This window comes from Halichoeres trimaculatus, unplaced genomic scaffold (genome assembly GCF_033239565.1).
Source record: "Halichoeres trimaculatus isolate MK-OKI-2021-1 unplaced genomic scaffold, fHalTri1.1 fHalTri1_scaffold_21, whole genome shotgun sequence".
Classification (NCBI taxonomy): Eukaryota; Metazoa; Chordata; class Actinopteri; order Labriformes; family Labridae; genus Halichoeres; species Halichoeres trimaculatus.
This window is the reverse complement of record NW_027437199.1, coordinates 23,295,496-23,318,620: the sequence shown is the minus strand read 5'-3', so window position 1 is coordinate 23,318,620 and position 23,125 is coordinate 23,295,496. Positions and strand designations below refer to the sequence as shown.

At 42.0% G+C, this 23,125-nt stretch overlaps 1 protein-coding gene across 8 annotated transcripts in view; it reads right to left on the bottom strand.

Annotated features, from left to right (window-relative positions):
- Positions 1 to 7,468: 7,468 nt before the first annotated feature.
- Positions 7,469 to 23,125, bottom strand: part of foxp2 (forkhead box P2) — a 106,622-nt gene continuing 90,965 nt past the window's right edge. For 7 of the 8 annotated variants that reach the window (XM_074697879.1, XM_074697884.1, XM_074697881.1 and 4 more), the window contains 7 exons: positions 20,388 to 20,598; positions 19,546 to 19,649; positions 19,257 to 19,358; positions 16,985 to 17,106; positions 16,799 to 16,868; positions 15,747 to 16,051; positions 7,469 to 11,124 (listed from right to left, as the gene is read on the bottom strand). In XM_074697879.1, coding sequence (XP_074553980.1) covers positions 10,980 to 11,124; positions 15,747 to 16,051; positions 16,799 to 16,868; positions 16,985 to 17,106; positions 19,257 to 19,358; positions 19,546 to 19,649; positions 20,388 to 20,598 — 1,059 coding nt within the window. In that variant the 3' untranslated portion in view covers positions 7,469 to 10,979. The remainder of the gene's footprint in view (positions 11,125 to 15,746; positions 16,052 to 16,798; positions 16,869 to 16,984; positions 17,107 to 19,256; positions 19,359 to 19,545; positions 19,650 to 20,387; positions 20,599 to 23,125) is intronic. The other variant, XM_074697883.1, reaches the window with a different exon arrangement.

Here is a 23,125-nt window from a genome sequence, read left to right as displayed (position 1 = left end):
AAGGTATGCTTTGGGGGGCCCTGGGAATCTTGGGGCCCCAGGCAACTGCCTGTGTTTGCCTAATTGTAGCTACGCCCCTGACTAAGAATCTGCTTCCACTGGTACTGTTGTTATTCTTAGCACCTCTGTGGACATGTAAAAAAAAAAATGTTGAAACCAGATCAAACATGTTCAGATTTCATAAAAACTATAGCCCAGATTTGTGTTTATGTTTACACATTTCTTTTTTACAAAAATGAAACAAATAAGCAATCATAGTTTTGATTTTTGAAGCATATTGAGACCCACACTTTGGAAAAAGTGTATACTTATTAATAATATAACATCATCTTGCCTTACTCTTTACATTGCTTTATATTACTAATTTGTTGTCCTGAATTAGGCTGAAAAACAAATTAATGTTAATTTTTGTAGATTATGTACTATTTGTCCCTTTGTGCTCACTGTAGTAAGGCAGCTACAGAGTCTTCTTGCTTCCTGCTGTCACGATGATGAAAAAAATAAAAAAATAGCACCACTGTACCCATTCCAGATTTAAATGGTCTTTGTATAGGTCAATAACACCAGCAAAGTTCTGTGAACCTGAGCAAAGCATACAGGTGCAGCTAAACAGGCCGACTTTTGGTATGTTTCCCAGACCTTTGGATTAGCCCTGAGTCTGATCAGTCTGAGTCAAAGACGTTAAAGTCAGTGCATGCCTAATGTGTGACTGCAGGTCAGGCAGCACTATGGAGGCCTTCATTTTTCAGTGGACAATAGATTCTTGCATTCACAAACAGAAAAATCTACCAAACTGGAAATTCCAAGTAAAGACCCTGATAGACTCAAAAAATGTTTTGAAAATGCAGGAAAAAAAAAATTATCATCAGAAAATATACACTGACTGCCCCCTACATACATAAATCCATGGATACATTAAAATGATTCAGACGACAAAGAATCATCCCAAAATTCAAGTACGCCGAACAAAATTGACATTAGTGGATCTTTCAGTGGTCTAAATTGCAGTTGAGTGCTTCTATTTACACAGATGAGTGGGTGGGTGGGTGGGTGCATGGGAGGGGGGTACATAGGCACGTAGTGGAAGGATGTGACTGGCAGAAGGTGAGGGTAGACTGCGTACAAAGAGTCTCTGCATAATGCCTAATTAATGTCTGTCTCCCCCATTAATGTCTGATTAATTATTCATGTCTGTCTCATCCACCTGAAGCTGTCACAACTTTTCTTGTATCCTGACATTGAATGTGACAGTGTTGTCCCCCGGCACGTACTTTTGTTGTCCAATGCTGGCTTCGAATCACGAGAGAAAGAGTCATGCATAGTTTCAAAACACAGAAAACATACAGTGAGTTTACTGCCATAAGTATTTTTTTAGGATTAAAACATTTCACAAGCTTCAAAGCTTCAAATCAGAGTTGTTTTATCTCCTTTAGATTGAACTTTGGACCCTCTGGACTTCACTGGCAGTCTTTATGTAATACGGTTAAATCTGTGAAGTGCAGTTAAAAGCCATTTTTCTGTAAGACACAAACAGTTCACTCAAATCTAAGACAGTTAAATGTGAAAAATGGACATACTTTGCTTTATTTATAACTTAATATTAAAAGAATGTCTGAATTATTTTCCTGTGACTAATTTTTATTCACATTTCTCCAAACAAACACATTAACATGTGTACTTTACCAACACGCTACAAGCTACAAGGCTAACATGGCTCTCAAATGCATCCAGCTATTTCAAAATGCAATGCGCACACACACACACACACACACACACACACACACACACACACACACACACACACACACACACACACACACATCAGCAGCAGCAGCAGTCTTGTCTCCTGACAAAGTGAAGGTTAATTTTCCCTCTCTTCAGTATCTCTTCTCCAGGTTCCAAGTTGCAGTTTCTCTCCGTGCCATCTGCATCAGCAGCAGCAGCAGCGTGCGTCACTGATGTGGATTAGCGGTTCGTAGCACTTTGACTCCCACTGCCACAGGATTCAAAACACAGCTGCTTTTTAAAGCTGGTCAGCACAACCTGTGCAGAGCCACACTTCATCTCCATCCATCCTTCAAAGACTTTATTTCTGCTGCACTCTACTCTCTTTCTCTCCTGCTATTTGCTTTTGAATGTAAATCCTTAATCCTTAAATCTTTCCTTTTCTCTCGCCACCTTTTCCTCCTCTGTCTCTTCCCCTCCATCCCCTCGTTACTGCCTGTCGTCCACATTTCCTGCACCCGGTGTCACCTGCTTTGTAATCTGATTACTTCACGGTGGAATTAGTATGTATATTTAATGCAGTTTTTTTCTTTTCTCCTCTGTGTCTTTTATTCTTTTAAAATCTTGATGAGTGATGCAGGGAGAGGAACGGAGATGGGGTGGGGTTGCTCTTCTCTTGCATGTCTGGCGGATATGCCAGGGCCATGCTAATAAATGACAGCTGATTTATGCGTCTGTATTCTTTTATTTATAAAAAAATAGCAAGCGGGCTGATTTCTGATATTAATAATACAAGTGGATCCACTTTGATTAGGCTTCTGTGGAGAGCTGTGCATATTCAGCATTACAATTAAAGCCTCTGATGTGAAATAGGAATGACACGCTAATGAAGCGAGCTAGCGAGCCTGAACCGCGACTGTCCAACAGCATTACGGCCCATCTCGGATGAAGAGTAATTATACGAGGAACACTGAAATGTCATTAAAAATCTTCAGTAAGTGATTTAACCCACCATTCCTCACTAATGCTAGATATTTCTTTTTTTCTTTGCCACCCCCAACCCCCACATGATCAACTCCCAAGGTTTCCTTTGCCTTAAAAAATCCTTCTTTTCAACAACACTGAGACCCCACGTCTCCTCCAGAAGTTCCTGAAACCAAACTGGGGCACCAGGCTCCTTAAACACAAACATATTGAGCTTTAAAACAAAGACGTACAATTGCATTGTCCTAATTTAATTGCAGAAGTCGCTGTAGTGCCGGTGGTGGTAGGTAATTGAAATCTTTCCATTAGAAATTCCATTATGAGTTGGTGATTAAGGCCAGAGGTGATTACCATGGATTAAAGATGATAGTTTGGTTTTTTCCAGCATAACCTCTCCAGCCACCTGCAAACTATCCAACTATCCACCTAGATCAGCTCGATTTACCACAGCTGACATGGGAAGGATGTTGGAGAGGGACAAAACATGTGAAGAGAGTAAAAACATGTGTGTTAAAGGCGAGGAGTCTGTGTTGTCTCTAAGAGGATTTAGCTAATCTGATTCCACCCCTTCATTCATGTTTGCTGGGCTCTTCTTCCTGAGCAGAATCAGCCTCAGAGCATTGTTTTTGTTGTTGTTTGAAGAAAACAAATAATGAGATGTATCATGTCACCATATCATTTTCATTAGGCCCATTGTCAAGTCTCAGTGCTCGTGTGTGTGTCACAGAGGGAGAGAGACCCTGATAGGATGTGTGTGTGTGTATGTGTCTGTGTGTGTGCAGATAACGCCACAGGCAAGAATTCATGAATATCAGCACTTTCTCACCAGTTTGTTGGGTTAATCCCTTGTTTCAGTTGGAGAAATCTGAGTTTCTCTTGCATACATTACACCAATGCCTGCACATGCTGAAAAAAAGTACCTCCACGTCAGGTCCCTCTGATGAAATGATGAGTGAAGTTTTATGTTTGGAGGTCACAGGATTTTTCGTCTGTCTCAGCAGCTTCTTCAACAGAGAGGAAAATCTGACGTGTGGCGATGGGGCAGCTGAGTTTGGAGTTGGGTTAACATTAAAACGCAGTGACCAGGGGAAAACACAGCTCCAGAAAAAGTGTTGAAGGAGTCTGACCTCATGGGAGTTTTCATTCCTACTTGAAAGTATTATTTCGTCCTTTGTTTGAAGTGAAAACTTGCTGACTGAGGACTCAGGGGATGGCTGTGAACAAAAACATTACTTAGCTTTTCAAGCTCAAAAGTGCACCCAAATCATCAGGTTTATAAGAAAAAACAAAAACCTGACCACAAAACTATCAGAAACAAAAACTATCAGACAAAACAAAAACTACACGTAACACTGCACCACTGCTCAAAAGCTTTAAAAACTTTGCCAAATACTTCAACAAATCTTCACCAAACATTGCACAAAAGTGCATCGCACACCTCGCGACAAACCTTTAAATCATAATCAAATACTGCAACCAAAAAAACCCAAAAAACTTGCTCCAAACAAACAAAATTTTAAAATGACTACATCAAAAAAGGCGACAAAAATGACTAAAACAGCATCAAGAAGTCAAACAAAAGCAGCAAGACCCACATCCACAGCTACACCAAAGCCGCAAAAATCTTGTCTCAAAATCTCATGACAAACCAAAACACACCAAAGACTGCCCCCAACCAACAACACACCAAACACTGCATTTCATTTACACTGGACAGACAAATTACACCAGTAACCACAACAAAACACCTCAAACTGCAGAGAGTTCTTTAAAAAATCTTTACCAGATATCGCACAAAATTTAAACCAAGTTCAACCAAACCAAAACCTAGTCACAAAGCTATCACTAAATCAAAAACTATAACAAAAAAAAAAAGAAAAAAAAAAGAAAACATTATAAAAGAAAAAAAAAAAACAAAAAAAAAACTACCAAAAAAGACAAAAACTGTGGCAAAATTCTTCACCTTGAACTATCCAATCACGGGATAAATCAAAACAAAATCTATGTAAAAAATAAAATTAAAAAAAACAGAAAGAAAAAAAGAAAAAAAAAAACATTATAGAAGCAAAGAAAAAAAAGAAGAAAGGAAAAAAAAACCTACCAAAAAAGACAAAAACTGTGGCAAAATTCTTCTTCTTGAACTATCCGATTACAGGATAAATAAAAACAAAATCTATGTTAAAAAAATAAATAAATAAATAAAAAATAAAAAACTGCTCTGAAAACTCTTAAAGAAATTAAACAAAAAGTACAAAAAGCACCAAAAACTTTGCAAAAACCACCGTCTACCTAGCACAGCCCCAACTTCTGCTAAAAAAATTGAGGATTTTAAAAAGCTACACCATCAAATCTGTGCTTCCTCCATGATAACCTTGTGACTCCTGTGATGGCATCTTAAATTGGGTGCATCGTCTTGTGGCACCTAATTTGGCACCGGCTGGGGCGCTTACAGGAGCGGGGTGGGGTGGGAGCGGCTGCACGAGTGCCCCTCGCCCACCACCAAAACCGAGCGTCATGCCTCCCAGCTATGCAATTATTTTTGCACTGCGTCCAATATCAACTTGAGAGCAATGCAAATTATTTAAGACGCGCTTTTCAGGGCTCGCAATTATAATAATGATGATCTCAATTAGCGTTGCCATTGCCTCGGACTATTTAGCAGGCAATTTTGCAGCCTGGGGGCGAGGGTCTTCAAGGGAGCCGACACGCATCGTCAGGTCAGAAAGAAGTGGAGAGAGGAAGAAAGAGACGGAGGAGAGAGTCGACACTCTTAATCAATAAACTGTGAGACTGTGAGATATTTACCACCCAATCCCAGAAGGGGACGCTTCATAAAGTGACCTAATTGGTCAGTGTTGGAGATGAAATGAGTGATGCTAGGATGCACTTCTAATTCAAAAGGGCAGGACGTTAGCAGTTTGAGCTCTTATCCTTGGACTGAGACGAGCAGAGAGTCACAGAGGAGTCTGTTTGGAGGATACTGGTTCTTCTTATACGAGCAAATGAATACAATATGAATCAGAGCTACAGCTGGGGGAAAGTTAGGACAGGACTGGAACAATCGGGCTCTAGTTATTATAGGTCAATGATTATAGGTCAACTACATCTCTGAGCTTTAAAGGAGCGTTTGTTGACTTAGGCAGCGCCACAGAAGTTGTTTACCTACACTGATCCTTTAGTCTAGGCCTCACTAAGCAAAGTGGAGCTTTATCTTTATGACACCAAGATCATGAGGATTTTATCTCGATGTGAATTTACCAAATGATCGAATAATTTCTCCCCTCCTCCTCCAAATAAACCCATTCTGTGAGTTCTCCGTTCCCCCGCTGTAGACGCAGTGTACTGCATTGCCACTGCATATTAGAGGGGCCTGTTTCCCCCGCCATTCATGTGGAAAGGCTTGCACCACCAGCTACCCTTTCTTTTATTCATCGTACTGTAAATAACTCCACTTTATGAAAAGCAGCCAGTGTGACTCACGGATACCTCTCTAACCACAACCCATTATTATTTCATGGCCTTTGAAAGAAGGGTCTATAGCAGGCGCTCTCACACTTTAATGTCGGAGCTCTCTCTGATGTTGTGTAGTACACAGCGGCCCTTGTTGCGCTCCGTATGCGATCCCTCACTTGAATTCACAAACACTTCCAAGTGCATAAATAGCACGGAAGACGAGTGCCTTGCGAGCTAGCTAATGCTCCGGAACGCCATTGCTGAGGAGATAACAGGAGCCTGCCATGGCTGATGCTGGGGACTATCATTGGAGGGAGGGAGAGAAAGGGAAGTGTGCCTTTTATGAAAAATGCTGTTGTTTTCTGACCCCTCATGGGACATCATATGGTAAGGAAAAAGAACATGCATCAGCGTTACGATTAAATGACCAGCAGACATGATTCAAAGGGTCCCACGATGTCCCTGAGCACCCTTTGGAACGTGTAGAAAGCTCTCGGCATACAGACGAGCTAATGGGCAACCCATTGGTCATGGTAGATTCAGTTTGAATCTCAATGAGGGTGTCAGTGTCTGGCTGCTCCATGACCGACAAGGTGTGGTAGGCCTGTTGGAGTTGATTTAGCCACACAGCCTGTCATAGCGCTTTAGCAGTCAACATCCATCAATCCAGGGGCTAAAAGGCATGTTTCTTTTTTTCACAGTCCAAGTGTCAAAAGCAAACTGCTGCGCTGAAGATTGATGGAAAATGCAGGAGTTTTGATGAGAGTTGTTTTCTCTACATGAAGCAGAAACTTGATGGTAATAAGGTCCATTTTTTCTGCATGACAACAGATTTAATAATGTGGTTTGCGTCAAAACCACTTTTCAAAACCGACCTGGGTTCTTACAAAAGCCTTTCAGAAGGTGCGCAGCAGTGCTCTGTGTATACTGGGACATGCTTGTGCTACATGAAAGCAGTGGGCTTGAATCATACAAAGGCTAAACCCATTACAGGTCCAGAGGGGTGGGCAATGCAGAGCCTTCTTGTCCCGCTCTTCTAAACAAGACTCTAGGTGCTGCACGCTGGAACAAAGCCTTGTAACATTTACATTAAACTTTAATTGTTTTTTTTTTCCAAGCCTCTCCCTCACATCTCTGAAGTAGCTGCTCCTGAAACGTTAAAAGTGTAATGCCAGCTAGATTTTCATGGCTGTGCCTTTGTAGAATAAAAGATATATGTGTAACAATGGAGTGAGGGGTGTAAAAAAAGAAAGCCTCTGATGCTGGAGGTAGACAGTTGCTTTTCAAATTCCAAGTTTTGGTCCTTTATTTTATTCAGCAGTGAAATGCCATGAATACAGAAAATAATAACGTCTGTTACAATTCTCAACCATGACCTTCTAATGTCAGAGAACCTTTAACGTATGGACACAGTACACAGTAATGAAAGTATCAAAAAAAGGAGCTGAATCTCAATCGAAAGGAATCCAAAAGAAAAAATAAAAGTTTTCACCAATTACATAAACATATGTTTGCTACAGTCCCAATTTACTGTATACATAGGGGGATCATATTCCCAATTATTAGAGAAGGATAGCAGTAGAAAGGATACATGACTCAACTGCCAGACATAATGCTTCATAAAGTATGCACAGAGGTACAAGCAATAAATACACACATTAGGTTAAGCCTTACAGCTACGCAAAGCAGATGCAGAAAAAGCAGGTTTGCTATTCTTAGCGAGCAATGAGAGAGAAACAGTAAAAATTCAGGTAAGTCAGAAAAGAAACACTGAGATTTTTTTTTTTCCTCTTAGAAAAAAGTCTGGTAAATTTATGGGTCCACCAACATTTTTTTATACATAAGTATGCACAGTTATCAAAATACAGACAAAATCAACCCAGAAAATCCAGACAATCCTAAAATCTAGTGGAGGAGCAGATCGCAGTTCTGGAGGTCTTTCTGGTATTATGTGCAAGCAACTATTTTAGACATTTTTTTACTTAATTTATACAAAACCCATGCAAATCTACAGGTAATATGCATTCTGTGGCTGACAGGTTTTATCCCTCCCAAAACAGTATATCTGAGGTAATGCACTCTGATGCATTGTACGTACATTTAGGCCATCGTCCGATGATTTTTATTATGTTCTTTTACAGGTTCTTGTTTCCAGTCCACCAAATGATTTTTTTGACATGCATTTTTAAAACACAATATTCCCTTACAGGTAATCTATACATCATCATTCTACAAATGTTTGAGGACAACCTATTACAATGCAAATCTTTCCATATCTTGACGCAGGGAATGTAAACGTTGGTTTGAGCCACGTCCTATGAGACAAACGTAGTAAAGTGTATCAGCTCCTGTGGCGTGCAATCTGTTGTAATTGTTCTGAATTTGTTGTGCAGAGGTAGAAGCTTCTTGAAAGCCTTTTTGGGTGAGTGGGAGAACCCTTTTTTTTTTTTTTTTTTTTTTTAAAGACGTAGCGTCCTTTTTATTTGGTGTGATAGGATTATTAAGGACGTCGTCTTCAAGTCGTTTTGCTGACTCCAGCTATGTGTTGAAGGGAAAAGCTTTGTTCCTGGGCCCAGTAACCTTTTGACGTGAAACTGGTGTATGTGTGTGATCTGTTTGTGTGTGTGTGTGTGTGTGTTTGCACAGTACTGCTCGTGTCTGCGTGTTAAGCTCTGGGCACAACACTTGAAAACCACATATGCACAGTGTACAGTACACTTAGGTCAGTTGTTTGTTGCAGCACATTTCAAAGCCACTCTTTGACAGTTAGCTCTGGGTCTGCGTGTCCGTTGGCATGTACTGCACCAGCGTAGATGCTAGTTTTCCATGTGGTTGTTTTACCGTTTCTTTATCCCATACGAGAGGAGGCAGAATTTTGTGTAACTTTGGTTTACTGAAAACAGAAGTGACCATTAAAGCAACAACACTTTTCTAGATGACATTAGCGGTGAGGAAAATGACGGGGCGAAGTCTCCACTACATCTCTTTAGTTTTTACAGGTGTGTTAGAAAAAGCTGGCAACCCATACAGACTACATGTGTTGTATCTATGTAGTCTCGAAGCTTTGAACCACACGGTGAGCGTTTGATGGTGAGTTAAAGCAAATATCACCTAGAAAAGGTTAACGTTCACCTTTAATATCCTCTTAAGCAATGGCTATTATTATTTGCTTCTCTGTGGTGACTTAGCCACATCATTTCTACCAGAAATCATGACTTATTTGGCTTCACTAGATATTTTTCTTGTTTGGTTAGCGATGTTTCAGTTTTCGACGTGGCTCGGAAACAAAAAACCGCCACAGAAAGAGAGACATGACATTATTTTGACAGTCCCACTTGGAACGTTACATAATCACCAGGTTAGGAAATCAAATCCCTTCAAAATAAAAGGATGATGTGTAATGCAAAACAACACAAATACTAATAATAAGTAAAAAAACAAAAAAGGTAAAATTCACAAGAACACAATGTGTCTGCACTTTCACTGAATACACAAATGTTTTGTTTTGGTCATATTCCACTTTAACAGTTAGCTGCTCTCTACCAGGCAAATCACCAGCACACAATGACTGCAGCTCAAATATCACATTACCTTTAACCTACAGTACGTCTGGCAGAAAGATCTCCAAAGTGGACGCTCTATGAGTTTATCAAATTACACATCAAAATCAGCATTTCCTTCCCGTTATCTCTTAACACGTGATCATCTTTGTATAGGGCTAAATGAAACAATCCCAGAGGTTTTTCAAAGGTAGTTTGTGGAACAAAAGCTTCTCTTTGTTACTCATTTAAAGTCACAGAAGACCGAGAGGAGTTTGGTGCCTTCTGTTAATAAGCTATTGGCCATTGCTAGTGTTGGCTTTGGTTTCTAGCTGTTGCCTGTGACTGTTAGCAGGTAGACAAAGCTTTCGTACAAGGAGGTAAAGGATAACAGCAAGAAGAAAATTATGCAGAAATGCATTTGTTTTGTAAATGGTGCTTTACACAAACTTCTTTCCCAACTAATTTTCCTGTTTTTTTTTTCATTTTAATCACAAACAGATAATAGACTGGAAGCCAACTTTTTTTTCTTTTTTTATCACTTTTTTCCTGGACAGCTGCAACAACAGTCTTGGTACCGCAGTTTTGTTTCTGGTGTGATTTAGGGAATGGCATTTACAGTCGGTGGTATCTAAAAAAAAACATATTTTTGAAATCAAAGATGGTAAAAAAAAGAAGCTAAAAATAATATACTGGTTTTGATAATAGTAGCAACATACAGGCAGTGACACAAACTTCTGAGACTACTCCTGTGCAAATGAAAACAGAGCAACAACTTGAATTGAACCAGCAATTGTCTCTAGACATGAACAACTACTGGGAGGAAGGGGGAGGAGGAGGGAGGGGGTTATTCACAAACATAAAACGTCTTCCTTTTTGGCAGTATATGAGGCCGCTAGCTTTCAACGGAACATGATTTGCTCATCTGTTTCAGATTTTTTCCCCATCCATGAGTCCATCATCCTTGTACTGTACGTGGCCACGCCATCTCGAATGAAATAGGTCTCAAAGAGTTCATTTTTTAAACCAGACATCTCATGCCTGTCATGTTCAGGGGGCATCCCAAAGGGCTGCAACAAAGAGTTCCTTTGGACCGGTCTCCATCCGGATGCATGCTCAATAAATAGTCCCAGTGGTGAGAGAGACGAAAGAAGAGAGTCAGCTGTGGTTTTCTTGGACTGTGGAGTGGTTTGTTTTTTTCTAGTCTTGCAGGAGGTCTGTGTGAGACAAACAGTGCGGCGGGGTGGAGGGATACGTCGATGGGAAACTGTATCCTAGTCACTCCAGGTCCTCTGATAAATTCCCTTCCTCAAGCTCCCGGTCATCATCTAGCTCTGGACTGTGATTGGCGGTCGTCACCAGTGACATCGGACAGTCGTCTTCGTCCATGTTGAGTGGCTCCTCCTTCACATGAATGGACGGCCTGTGACACAGCACAAGAAGTGTTAGACTTACAGGTGTTTTTAAGACCCATTTCAGTATCGCTTTATTTTAAGGTCCTGTAATAAGCATTAATAAGAACTTTGTAAGTATTTATAAGATACTTATTAACATTATTATTTGTTTATAAGACTATATAACTGATTAATAAGTGTTTAATAAGATCATTGTAACGGTCAGGCGTGAGGCCCCATGAGAGACAAAAGCAGAAGATTAAAAACAAAGAGGGTTAGGGTTACGTTCCATATAGCTTATAGATTAGGTAAACACTTATTAAGCAGTTATATAGTCTTATAAACAAATAATAATGTTAATAAGCATCTTATAAGTACTTACAAAGGTCTTTTTAATGCTTATTACAGGACCTTAACATAAAGCGTTACCCAAATTTCTGCAGAAATACAACAATCGTTTTTGATATTTCTTTTTAAAGTTTTTCCAACAAAGACTTTTTAGATGCTTTCTTTTACTGTGATGTGTTTTTTTTTCTTTATTTGTAGTTTAAGCACTTAGAAGCTTTGTTTTGAGATGATTTTTGCCTTAAAACAAAGTGTAAAACAGAGGAAGGCTTTCTGGTCCTTCACACTGTGTGCTGCACACAGAATACAAAGTGTGATGTTCAGCCAGCAGACAAATATTTTGTTGTATCAGAAAAGAAAACAGGCCATTACATGCCTTATCTAGCAGAGCAACAACCATGTTGTTTGCAAGACGCTAATTCGACATGATGCCTCACGTCTACTGTAAGTAAGCGCATGAAAATTGCATGAAAAAACACGGCCCCTGTAAGGCCGATAAGCTGTGATGTTCCAGACATGTTTGGCATTTAAAAGTTTACTGATGACACCAGGTTGAAATACATGAAAAAGGAAAAAGCGGGGGGAGAAAAAAAACAGGCCACATGATAAATAATGGAGAATTTCTCATCCCTGAGCCCCCTGGAGCAAAGGCAGAGGAGAGGCTTTTTTATCTAGTTAATAGAAAGCGCAGCCACTCGTTAATATGCAGGGGCTGTGCGTGTCGCTCCTCAAGAGGAAAAACCGGCAGCTAGGTTCTGCCATTAATCAACTTCAGCCCCGGCAGTTCGCTCGGACACCATGATACATGTTTTTAACTCTAAATGGATGAATATCTTTAGCCGCTGTCAATAAGTGCTGGGCAGGAAGCAGCCGCGGCGCAGGAAGCGGGACGTCTCTGCCTTCAGAACAACAGAGGAGTGGGCGGAGGAGAAAAAGAAAGTGTTGGGCGACTAACAAGAATAATAATGCTGTCACACACAAACAAGGCATAACATGATCTGGGGCCCTGAGTCGGGGAGTGGGGTTTGTGCCACGATGATAAATCTGACAAAACCTAATTATTTCTGACACATAGGATGCATCAGAAAATCCCCGTAGACTGTGAAAGAGGAGAGCAGAGGGGGAGAGAGAGGGAGACTTATCAAGTGGTGGTGCGTTAGGACTCGTCTCGGAGCCGCTCTCCTGGGCTGCCTTCATCACGAGGAGAGGAGCGGGGAGGGAGGGCGGGCTGGCTTTGAATTTGAAAAGAATTTTAAAAGGTACAGATGACTTTAATATTCAGAGCCAAATACTGTAAATTAATATTCTGATGTGGTGGGATGAAGAGAGGAGGCTGATCTTAGCAGGATGCAGCGCTAAGAGATGAATATTTCTGTTTCTGCGCTGCACATCCACGCAGGCAGCGAGAGGAGGGAGGGAGGGAGGGAGCGCGGTCAGAGGTTAGAGACACAGAACAACACTGGTTCTGCTCCTCCAGACCACCAAACAAAAAAGACAGTCCAACCACACCATGTGTTTGTTTGATGCAACCTTTGATGCAAATTGATCTGAAGGTTTAGACCCAGCTGGGAAATATCTTGTTGTGCGATAATTCTTTAAAACAGCTGCATCACAAAAAAGGATCAGCGAGGGTTTTAAATTTAAAAAGTTTTTTATGATTTGAAGCAGATTGTTTATCACTTAAATAAGTGTCTTCACCTATTTGTAACACAACAGAGGATGATTCATAAAAATATCACAACAAAACAGGAATAATAGTAAAAAAACAAGAAAAGAAAAAGTAAGAAAAATGTTTATGACTGGATTGTGACTTGACTAAGATGGAAATATCAAAACCTTACTTTTGTCTGTTTTGTTCATACTGACAGTAAGAAATACTAAATGATCAGATTATAACCCACTCTTATTGTTGTTTAAAAGCCATCATTTTTATTAACTTATGCAAACACAAAACTTTGCAGGATCTTCTTTGATCTTTAATTTTGTTGACTACATCAAATACTTCTTCTCCCTTTTCAATCATCCCCAAAGTGTGAATAGTTGTTGACAAACCTACTTCACGCCAGATGCATTCATTTATTCATTTGTTATGAAGTTTTTAAAAGGAAAAATCTGCAGCTATAACCACCAAAATTTCAAAATGTTGTTTCGGCTGTTTTTTTCTAAACATATACCTCTGGTCCTCATACCTAACAATACCAGTTTGTGTTTACCTCGGTGTTTTCATCACACTGATCAGCTCAATAAGAGCTACATACGCTCAGCTGCTCCTCTCTTCTTGCTCCATGCACCGTGTGTTTCGTGCTCTCTGTCACTTTATGAGCAGAGCTGTTCAGTGCAGACCAGTAGCTGCCATTACTGAGTCGCTCAGGGGTAAGCAGGGCGTAATAAACACACACATCTGAGAGAATCTGTGTGTGTGAGTGTGTGATCAATCAGGGATTAGCAGCAGAAATTGTGCAGGAGTATCTCAGGGAGGCAGAAAAGGTCATTAGTCCACAGGGCCTGATGAGAGTAAGGGGCGGGGCAAGGACTGAAGGGCCAATCAAACACGTCCAAAGCATTGCACTGTGACTTATTCAGAGGAGACAAAGAGGAGCTGCACGCTTCTCTGTGATGCTACAGATAAATAAACTCAGAGTTTTTCTGCTTCATTTGAAGTTTTTATTTCCTGTGATAAATATTTTACTCTTCTCATTTTCATTTTGTGCAAAGTTGCTAATTTGCTTGCGATGGAAAACCTAATTTTACAGATGCAGTTTTGGTCTTGTATTCTTTCTTTTAAGCATACCCCTTAGGGTGTACATGAGCTTTATGCACATGCATCCACACACACACACACACACACACACACACACACACACACACACACACACACACACACACACACACACACACACACACACACACACACACACAGAGCCTGCATGGCCTGGGGCGATCTGGTTTGCGGTTAAGCAGTTAGCATTAACCTTCAAACGTTGCGGGGAAGGAGGGGTGGGTCTAATTGTTGGATGGTCTTGGTGTTTCTGCTGGAGGAGTCCTCTCCTGAGAAAGGCCTTCAAAAGGTGATGTGCTATTTAGTTTAGTGCTACAAGCCACTCCATTATTTAAACAACACGCTGGAAAAGACGGTCGTGAAAAACACATTTCTTCCATTTTGAGGTTGTCGTGGGGGGTGTAAAGGCAGGCGGGGTTGAATGCATCTCATCCTCTGGTGTCAGGGCGGCGTGGACAGAGAGGAGAAAAAGCAAGCAGGAAAATAAAAAGAGGAGAGGCCAATGCTGTCCGGTTACTAAAACTTATATGAGCTGGGAGAGTGGGAACACTGGGATTCAGGCCGACTTTGCTCCACTTCACACCCTGTTTCAGAGCAGGATAAACACGTCCAGAAAGATTAATGTATGGACATCAGCAAACACTCTTTTCTCCTCTCACAGAGAGCCTGAGTGCATCCTTTCTCCATTACAGGCCTGGTGAGCTGATTGTGCAACCTCACGTTTGATGGACAGGAGAGTGTGTGTGTACGTGTGTGTGCGACACTGCTCCTGAAACTCACACATGAATTTTTCACAAACACTCTCTTTCTCCATTAAAACAGGGACGAGGACGGAGGAGATTTTTAGGGTAATTAATGCTGCACATGCTCAATATTAATAGGAAGAGCCTTGCATAAAATATGGCGGCTAAACCCCCATAATGCAGATGCTGGTGTAATTAAAATGTGTAACAGAGCCTATTTTTAGACGCTGAACTCACAGTTATCAAAACATGGGGCTCACCTCAGAGAGAGAGGGAAGTGTGCTTATGATATGATACATGCTGGAAAGTGAACCTTGCCCTCAGGTCATGGCAAACTGAAGAACATTCTGGTAATTGTGGGTTAAATATCAGGCAATTAAACTAACAAAGGGCACGAGAACAGGGAGGGAAGCCAGTGTAAGAGTGAAGGGGTGGGGGGGGCATGTGCTCGCATTCTCAGAGAGGCGTTCATAAAAATGTGAAATGTGTGAGTCTACGTGTGACACAATTATCTCTCAAACTGAACTGTGCAGAGAGAGAGCAGAGGGGGATTGTGGGTAGTGGGATAATGAGTTGACTTTGTTTGGGGGTCAGTGGACTGGATGGATGTGGGTTTTAGAGTCGGACAGGTTTGGTTTGGCGTCATTCAGACACGATTTAGCAGCAGATTCTGTTTTTATCATGAATTACCAGAACGTATGAAGCAACTTCAGGACGAAGTTTACTTTTACAAAAAATGGATCAGATTTGGACCCAACATCCAGCAACAAATGAGTTGACTCACATGTGTACTGGTGGGGAGTATCCGGGGCTGCTGTGTCCGTTGGTGTCCAGGTGGTCGAGCGAGCCATTCAGTTCATCGTGGCCTGACTGCAGCAGGCTAGGTGGGCTGCCGCTGAGAGTACCTGGGGGGCTGCCGCTCAGCAGTCCTGGTGGACTCCCGCCCAAGAGTCCAGGAGGACTACAGCCCATCAGTCCGGACGGGTCGCCACCCAGGAGGCCATGACAGCTGCCTCCCATCGGACCTGTGGAGCTGTTCATGAGGCCGGGGTTCCCGAGCAGAGGCAGGGAGGTCTCTGCCAGCGCGGCCTGGAGAGACAGAGACAGGAGAAGGCATCTTTAAGGAGCGATCAGGTCAAGAGGCTTTTGGTGAATCTGGAGATATGTGTGGAATGAGAAGAGGTGTCAGGTCAGACAGGATAATTATCAAAAAAAAGCAGCTGTCTGATGCAAAAGTTTTATTCTGCGGCTATTTATCCCCCTGTGACACCTCACTGACAACCACCTCCCCACCACTGCCCTTCTCGTGCCCTTGCAGGGCATTAGGGCGATTAAAAAAGTCCCTGGAAAACTTTACCTCAAAATAATAAAAAAAAAACCTCCTGACACTTTCGCCTGCTGCGCATTAAAGTTATATACAGTGATTAAATTTTTAAAGTTTTTGCCATGAGCACCTCGCCGGCGTACACTATGAAGCCAAATCATTTATGACAGCTTAGATAAATATTAATGCACATGCCCTTGCATTTGCACATGCCGCCATCAATCTAAGAAGGCAGGCAGAGCTGAGAGGAGGAAGAAGGGAGAGGAGGAAGAAGAAGGGAGCGTTGCTTCCTGATCCGACCACAGGGTGGCCTTGTGAGTCTGATGAGCAGAGGAGTGGGAGAGGGAGGAAAAAAACTTGCTTGCTTTTATGCATGTGAGCACTTCTGAGGGCCCATTGTTCACAGAACGCTCGCTCATTCAGTCACTCAATTGGTCAATCAGTCAGGCCGCCGTCCTGGCTGTCAGTCAAACACAGGCAGCCTGTGAGGCGCGGGTTCTGTGGACATGTACCTGTAAGCTGGCGTTTAGTGCAGTTCCATAGCCGAGACTGGTGGGCAGGTTCTTGACAAGTGATGGGCTCCTGAATGCATCACAAACGAGAACACAAAAGATGCATCAGTAACTGAAGTGAAGAGGGCATGAATAAAGAAAGCTCAGACGTCCTGTGATCCTCCGAACACGTCGCTGAATCCTCACCCTGTGATCTTCTGTGACCTGCGTTTCTGGTACTCCACCTCATCCACTGTCCACACCGCCCCCTTCACGTTCTCCACACGCACAAAGCACTTGTGCAGACTGAGGTTGTGGCGCACGGCGTTCTGCGGAAACACAGACACACAGGTCAGAGAGAGGGACGAGGTAAAAAGGAATCATATTCAATCATTAACAGTGGAGATCAAAAAGAAGACGGCTTGGAAATTGATTTTTTTCCCTCGCATTTTGAAGAAATTCTTAACATTCACGCACCATTGATTTAATTAGCAAAAATTGAGTGAGAGCGAATGCTCTTACAAGTCCTGCACACAGTACATATCAATCAGAGTAAGTAGGCTAAAAGGAGGTAATCAGCATAGCGAATGGCTTATGCTGGTGACAGAAGTGGTAATGCTGGCCTTGATAATGGTGATGTCAGTAACCCTTTCTGCACCAGAGAAGCATTCCTCCTAATGGACACGTCGCTTTAAAGATGACAGAGAAGACAGTCATCAGGAGGCTGTAAGAGCCGCAGATGAAGGTGTGTGACACATCTGTGTCCACACACACTCTGTCAGGCTGAACACACTCTTACAGGATCACTGTGTTGAACTAAAAACAGGAAGTGAGGTGTTTTGATTAATTACAAAATAAAAGAAAGCACGCTCTGGTGTTAATGAGACCAGATGACCATAATTAAAACATGCATCAGACTCTACAAATAATAACCTTGGCTTTAATATCCCTGCCTCTCATATTTATCATCTCCCTCAGCTTGCTGTGTGTACTGCTCGCTCTCCAAAGAAAAAGGGATTCAGAAAAAAACCAAGAAGAAAAAAAACTCATAAGCAGATCTCGCATCTGACCTGAAAATCCCAGGATTTGATTGATCTTAATGCCCATGGCTCTGAATATGATAATTTTAATATTAATGAGCAAATGAGCAGTTTTATTATGCATGCTATATAGTTAGAACTAATAAGCTTCTGGGTGAGAGAGAAGGGAGGGAGGGGGGGTAGATCCTTCTTTTGAGCTGAGATATTAAACTACCTTTCATTTCTTTTCTTTCTTTTCTTCCTTTTTTTAAATAAATTCTCTCCATTAATCAAACGACAAGCCCGTCACTGATCATCTCACGAACACTTACAAAGGGAGTGAGGGGGGGTGCAGATGTAAATAGATCACCTTGGTTATTGTGGGAGGTGGGAGAAGACAGATCTGATGTCAGAGGAACATCAGGTCTATGGTGTTCACAGGAACAAAAGCGCTGTTTTCAGCTTTTAAATTGTTTGTTTCAGTCCTGAGAACACATCACGTCATCACGTTAAACAGCAGAACATGTCCCGTACTGTACCTAACAAACTGTGAGAGAGCCCCCACCCTTTCTGCATGCCCTCCTGAATTGGTGATCACACGCCCATGTGCTCATTTGCATCCCAAATCCAAATTAATTCACTTTGCTAAATCTAGTGCTGCGCCATGTCTTGCATGCTGATGAGCGGCTGCTTCCAGTTTTCCCTCCAGTCCTCTGTGCAGTCACAAAGGCTAACGGCAGCTAACGAATGACACGCAGGGGCCGAGGGATAAAACCGCAGAAGACACTGACGCTCGGCGAGGCTTTCTTTATCAGCACGCAGACACACTTCTGGGTACGACATGCTGCAGGAGAGACATTTTTCAGCAGCTTTGTGCGCGACGACAGGACAATAAAGTTGTGGGGACAGATATACAAATGGGGCCTTTTGTGCGGGTAAATAAAGAGTGCTCCCTCCATGACAGGACAATTCTCACTTCCTTCTGCTTTAGTTCCACATGAACACACCCTTAACCCCACAGTTAGACACAGTTTATGTTTTGTGTGTGTGTACATGTGAGGACCCCCCCCAAACACAACCAGAGCTGGTTAACAGGCAAACAGCCATCTTTCTTTCTAATTAACCAATGATATGCGAGGGAAGGTGGTTTCAGGAGTAGGAGGTGGGGTGTCTCTGGTAACAAAAGGTGCTGATGATGGAGTGGCTGCTGTATAATTAGTGCGTCAGAGCTCTCTCCTCTCTGCGCCCAAGCCTCCACTATTAATTGCACCAAATTAGAAAACGATATCTGAGGCAGAATATTCTTTCGGCTGTCATTTCCAAACAAAAAAGGCAGCACGGTGGAAAAATAAATAAGACGGAGAATGTGCTCAAGCAGGAGGAGGAGGAGGAGGAGGAAGCGTGTAGTGTGAGAGAGGTCACAGCAGGGTGCAGGTGGGTGAGGGGTTCATCAAGGTTACCTTCCAGGTTGCAGCGTTGCGTCTGAAGTAGGCGAACGTGCGTGTGAACCAGCTGTAGATTTCATTAAGCGTTAACTGCATGTCGGCAGAGTCCATGATAGCCTAAAATGAGATGACATCAAATAATGGTTTACTAACGAGACTGCGTAACTGACACACACACACACACACACACACACACACACACACACATATACACACACACTAAGAGAGAGAGAGAGAGCAGCCATGATTCATGCAGCAATTAATTTTAATCTAATCAGGCAAAGTTAATTTATTTCCCACTCACCTGTCTTATGAGGGTTGCATAAGTAAATGGCGGTCTGACATCTGCGTTCTTATAAAACTCGTAGTTTGGGGCGATCTCTGGAAAAATAAATACTGTGTCACCACCTGAAATAATTGGTAAATTTTATTCCTTTAGGTATTGAATTCACTCAAGGTTTCATCAAATTAAAAGGGGGAGGAGAGAAAAAGGAGGAAGGCGGGGAAGGGGGGAGAAAAAGGACAGGGTATGGGTGGGTGGGGGGGTTAGAGGGGGCACATCAAATCAGCATTTTCCATGTCTAACAAAATGCATTTTTAATTAATCTCTCTCGTGAGAGATCTTAAACACTAATACATCCATAAAATGAGATCGGTGTAGTTCGTTAGGCTGAGGTGAATAATTTATGTGTCTTCAAACTAAACATGGAGAGTAAATATAAACATCAAAGAGCGAACGTTTAAGATGCAGAGCTTAACACATGGAATGTCTTAATGTAATAAATATTGTATTTTCACTATTATTTGAACTTCATTAACATTCATGTAATATTTATGCACAGAGGAAGTTCTTGTCTGTTTACATATAGAGTGATTAAATACACGCTGGCTTTAACAAAGCAGCAGAACATCCAAGACCAACAAGCCTGTGTGTGTGTGTTTATGTCAGTCTGTGTTTGTTAAACAGTAAGAGCAGAGCAGCAGAGTGTGTAGTTTCCACTTTTCAACTAGATGATGTGGTTAGATTTGAATATTAACTGTTTAAAGGAGAAGACTGAAGTCCACAGAGTGGGAAGCAGTATCTGTCTCCCTGTCATGCCTCCACCTAAACGTGATGTGTGCACAGCGCTGAGTAGTTGGTCCTACCTGACGACAGAGGCATGGAATATTTGTCTGAGTGGCGTCTGCGCATGGCGCCCATGCTGGGCACGTTGGCTCCTCCCAGCACTGACGGCACCTGAGGCATGCCGGCCATTGGTGTGATGGGCGCTGTGGGCGTGGTGGGTGTCTGAGGTAAGTTGGGAGGCGATGCCGAGGGCAAGTTCTTGGACATGGTGACGCTGGATACCAAGTTGAGCTGGATTTAAGGGAAAGAGAGCCGACAGAGAGGAGGGAGGGAGGGAGGGAGGAAGGGAGAGGGGGAGAGGCATTATTTTGTTGTTTCTTTGACAGAGCCGAGTGTCTGCTCTCCTCCTCCTCTCTAACACAGCTGTGTTTCCACTAACAAGCCTCGTGGAGAGGAGCCAGCCCATCTCCACTAATTACAACCACCAAATTGTATCATAAGAATTCTAATTAGAGCACGCTGTTCAAGATTATCCAACGATCAGCCTCCGTGTTATCCCGGCCCCATCTCTCTTTATCTCTCTATTTATCACTCCCTCCCTCTCTCTCCCACTTCCCTCCCTCCTGTTACATCTCTCCCCTGAATACAACCACCCCTAATCCGTTCAGACAGAGGAGATAGGCTGCTGAAACCTTGTTTGCTGTCAGTGTAAATTGTTCAACATGGGTTAGCTGACCCTGGTCCAGAATCTCAACCTGTGACTCTGTTTCAGTCTGGGGCCAAAGTGGGACCAGAGGGGGACCAGAAAGGGACTACAGTGACTCAGATGTGTAGGGTATTGTACAACAGCCAAAAGGTCTGCTATCATAAGTCGATTCTGCAGTGAGGGTGTAGAAATCTTAATATCTAAACTCTAATTAGAGTGAATTTTTGGTGGAAGAACCTCTAGTCAACAGGAAGAGACGTCAGGGTAAACATGCAGTTTGAGTAGCTGGGGGGATATGGTCTTTAGTTTGTGACCAGGTACATTTCTACCAGGTCATCGTCAAACATTTTATGACTGAGAAGAAATGACGTCCCTCACAGCAAGGTGTCCCAACAAATCTACTGTTTGACAAATGCTCTCTGTGTCATTTGACTGTACACTGCAAAAACTGAACTCTAAGCAAGTGTTAACATCTCATTTATAATAAAAACATCTTATCAGATTTATTTTAAGCCACATTCACCTGACGGCTCCAGAAAATTCAAGATACATAATACAAAAATGAGGCCTGAAACCTGCCAATTTTTCTTATCTCAACCTGTTTTTAGTCACTTCAAGCAATTCATGCGTCATTTTGTCTTTTCATTTCTTGGTTTAAGACAGTTCTCTGAACCTGTCAGGTAAAAGCAACACATATTGAGACATTTCAGATGTAACCAGTAGAAATAAGACTAACACTGGCTTATATTTCAGTTTTTGTCATGAGTTTACAAAATCAGTTTCCTCATCTTTATTGTTTTTTGTGTTGAGGACCAAGAGTTGTAAAAATGATTACACATAAAAAACTGAGTTAATGTGACCACATTTCAATTCTAAGGAGCTTTACAGTTACAGTTATCACGATCTACTGTCTATCCTTTCATAAAGAAAAACGAGACGTTTTGGCCGCTGTAAGGATTTATGAAAAAAAAAAAAAAAAGATTTGGATCAGTGAATTTTTGTGGACTCAGTACACCAGGAGCATCCTTTTAGGCAACGTAGTTTGAGGCCAATTCTGACAAACTTGTCCTGATTTTAAAAAATACAGTGTAAACACTCAACTGGTTCTTGAAAGCATTACTGTACTGTCCAGGAACATAATTGTTGGGTGCTTTGGTTGGGTGTTATAAATGAGAAACTCATTACACAGTCTACGGCAGGAATCAGTGTGAAATGTCTGTGAAAACAGGTGAGCAAAATGTCCTTGGAGGTAGTTATCCTTAAGAACTGAACTACTGGATGTGTGAGGAGGTATTGTGATGCCTTCTAAAGCCCCATTTAACGGGCGTTGTTTGAGCCCATGTCCACACGTAACCGGTGTCTGGGAAACAGCCGATGTTCTTATACGTTTAGGCCTGAACCACACGTATACGGATATATTCCTAAACGCACATTTTTCTGTCCAATTGGGCCTCTCAACCACACGAACACGGCGATTTCACTCACATTAACAGAGATTTTTAAAAACTGATAAAAAAGTGAAGAAATAAAAAAATATCCGGTTGAGTGGATCCGTGTAGCTGTGTTAAACGGAGCTGGTGTTGACGCGATGACGTCAAGTGCCTAGCAACAAGTCAATGTAGCAATGGTTGTTTGACTACACATGCTCATAAGATAGATAGATAGATAAAATACTTTATTAATCCCCGAAGGGAAATTCATGAATTTATGAATTTACAAATTCAATAACGTTCTTCTTCTATGCTTTTCACATTTTGCCAACCTGCCACTTATCGGCCAGGCATGGCATTGCAGGCTTCAGAGGCGATCGTTTTCAGTTTGGCCTCTTCGTATGGACAGAGATATTTCTGTGGTGTGGACGAAGATTATTTTTAAACGAAGACAAAGATATCCAATCAAAAAAATATCCATATACCTGTGGTCATCCACAGGACACCGTGGCTTTATGTCACTAAAAACAATGTTTTCTGAAAACTCTGGTTTCATGGCTTCATGTAGTCAACGGGAAACAGAGTTTTTGGGACACAGCTGAATGACAGGGTCATTCTGATTGGCTGGTTTCATGTCCGAAGAACCCTGCCACATATAGGTTTGGCATGCTGTGAGCCGCAC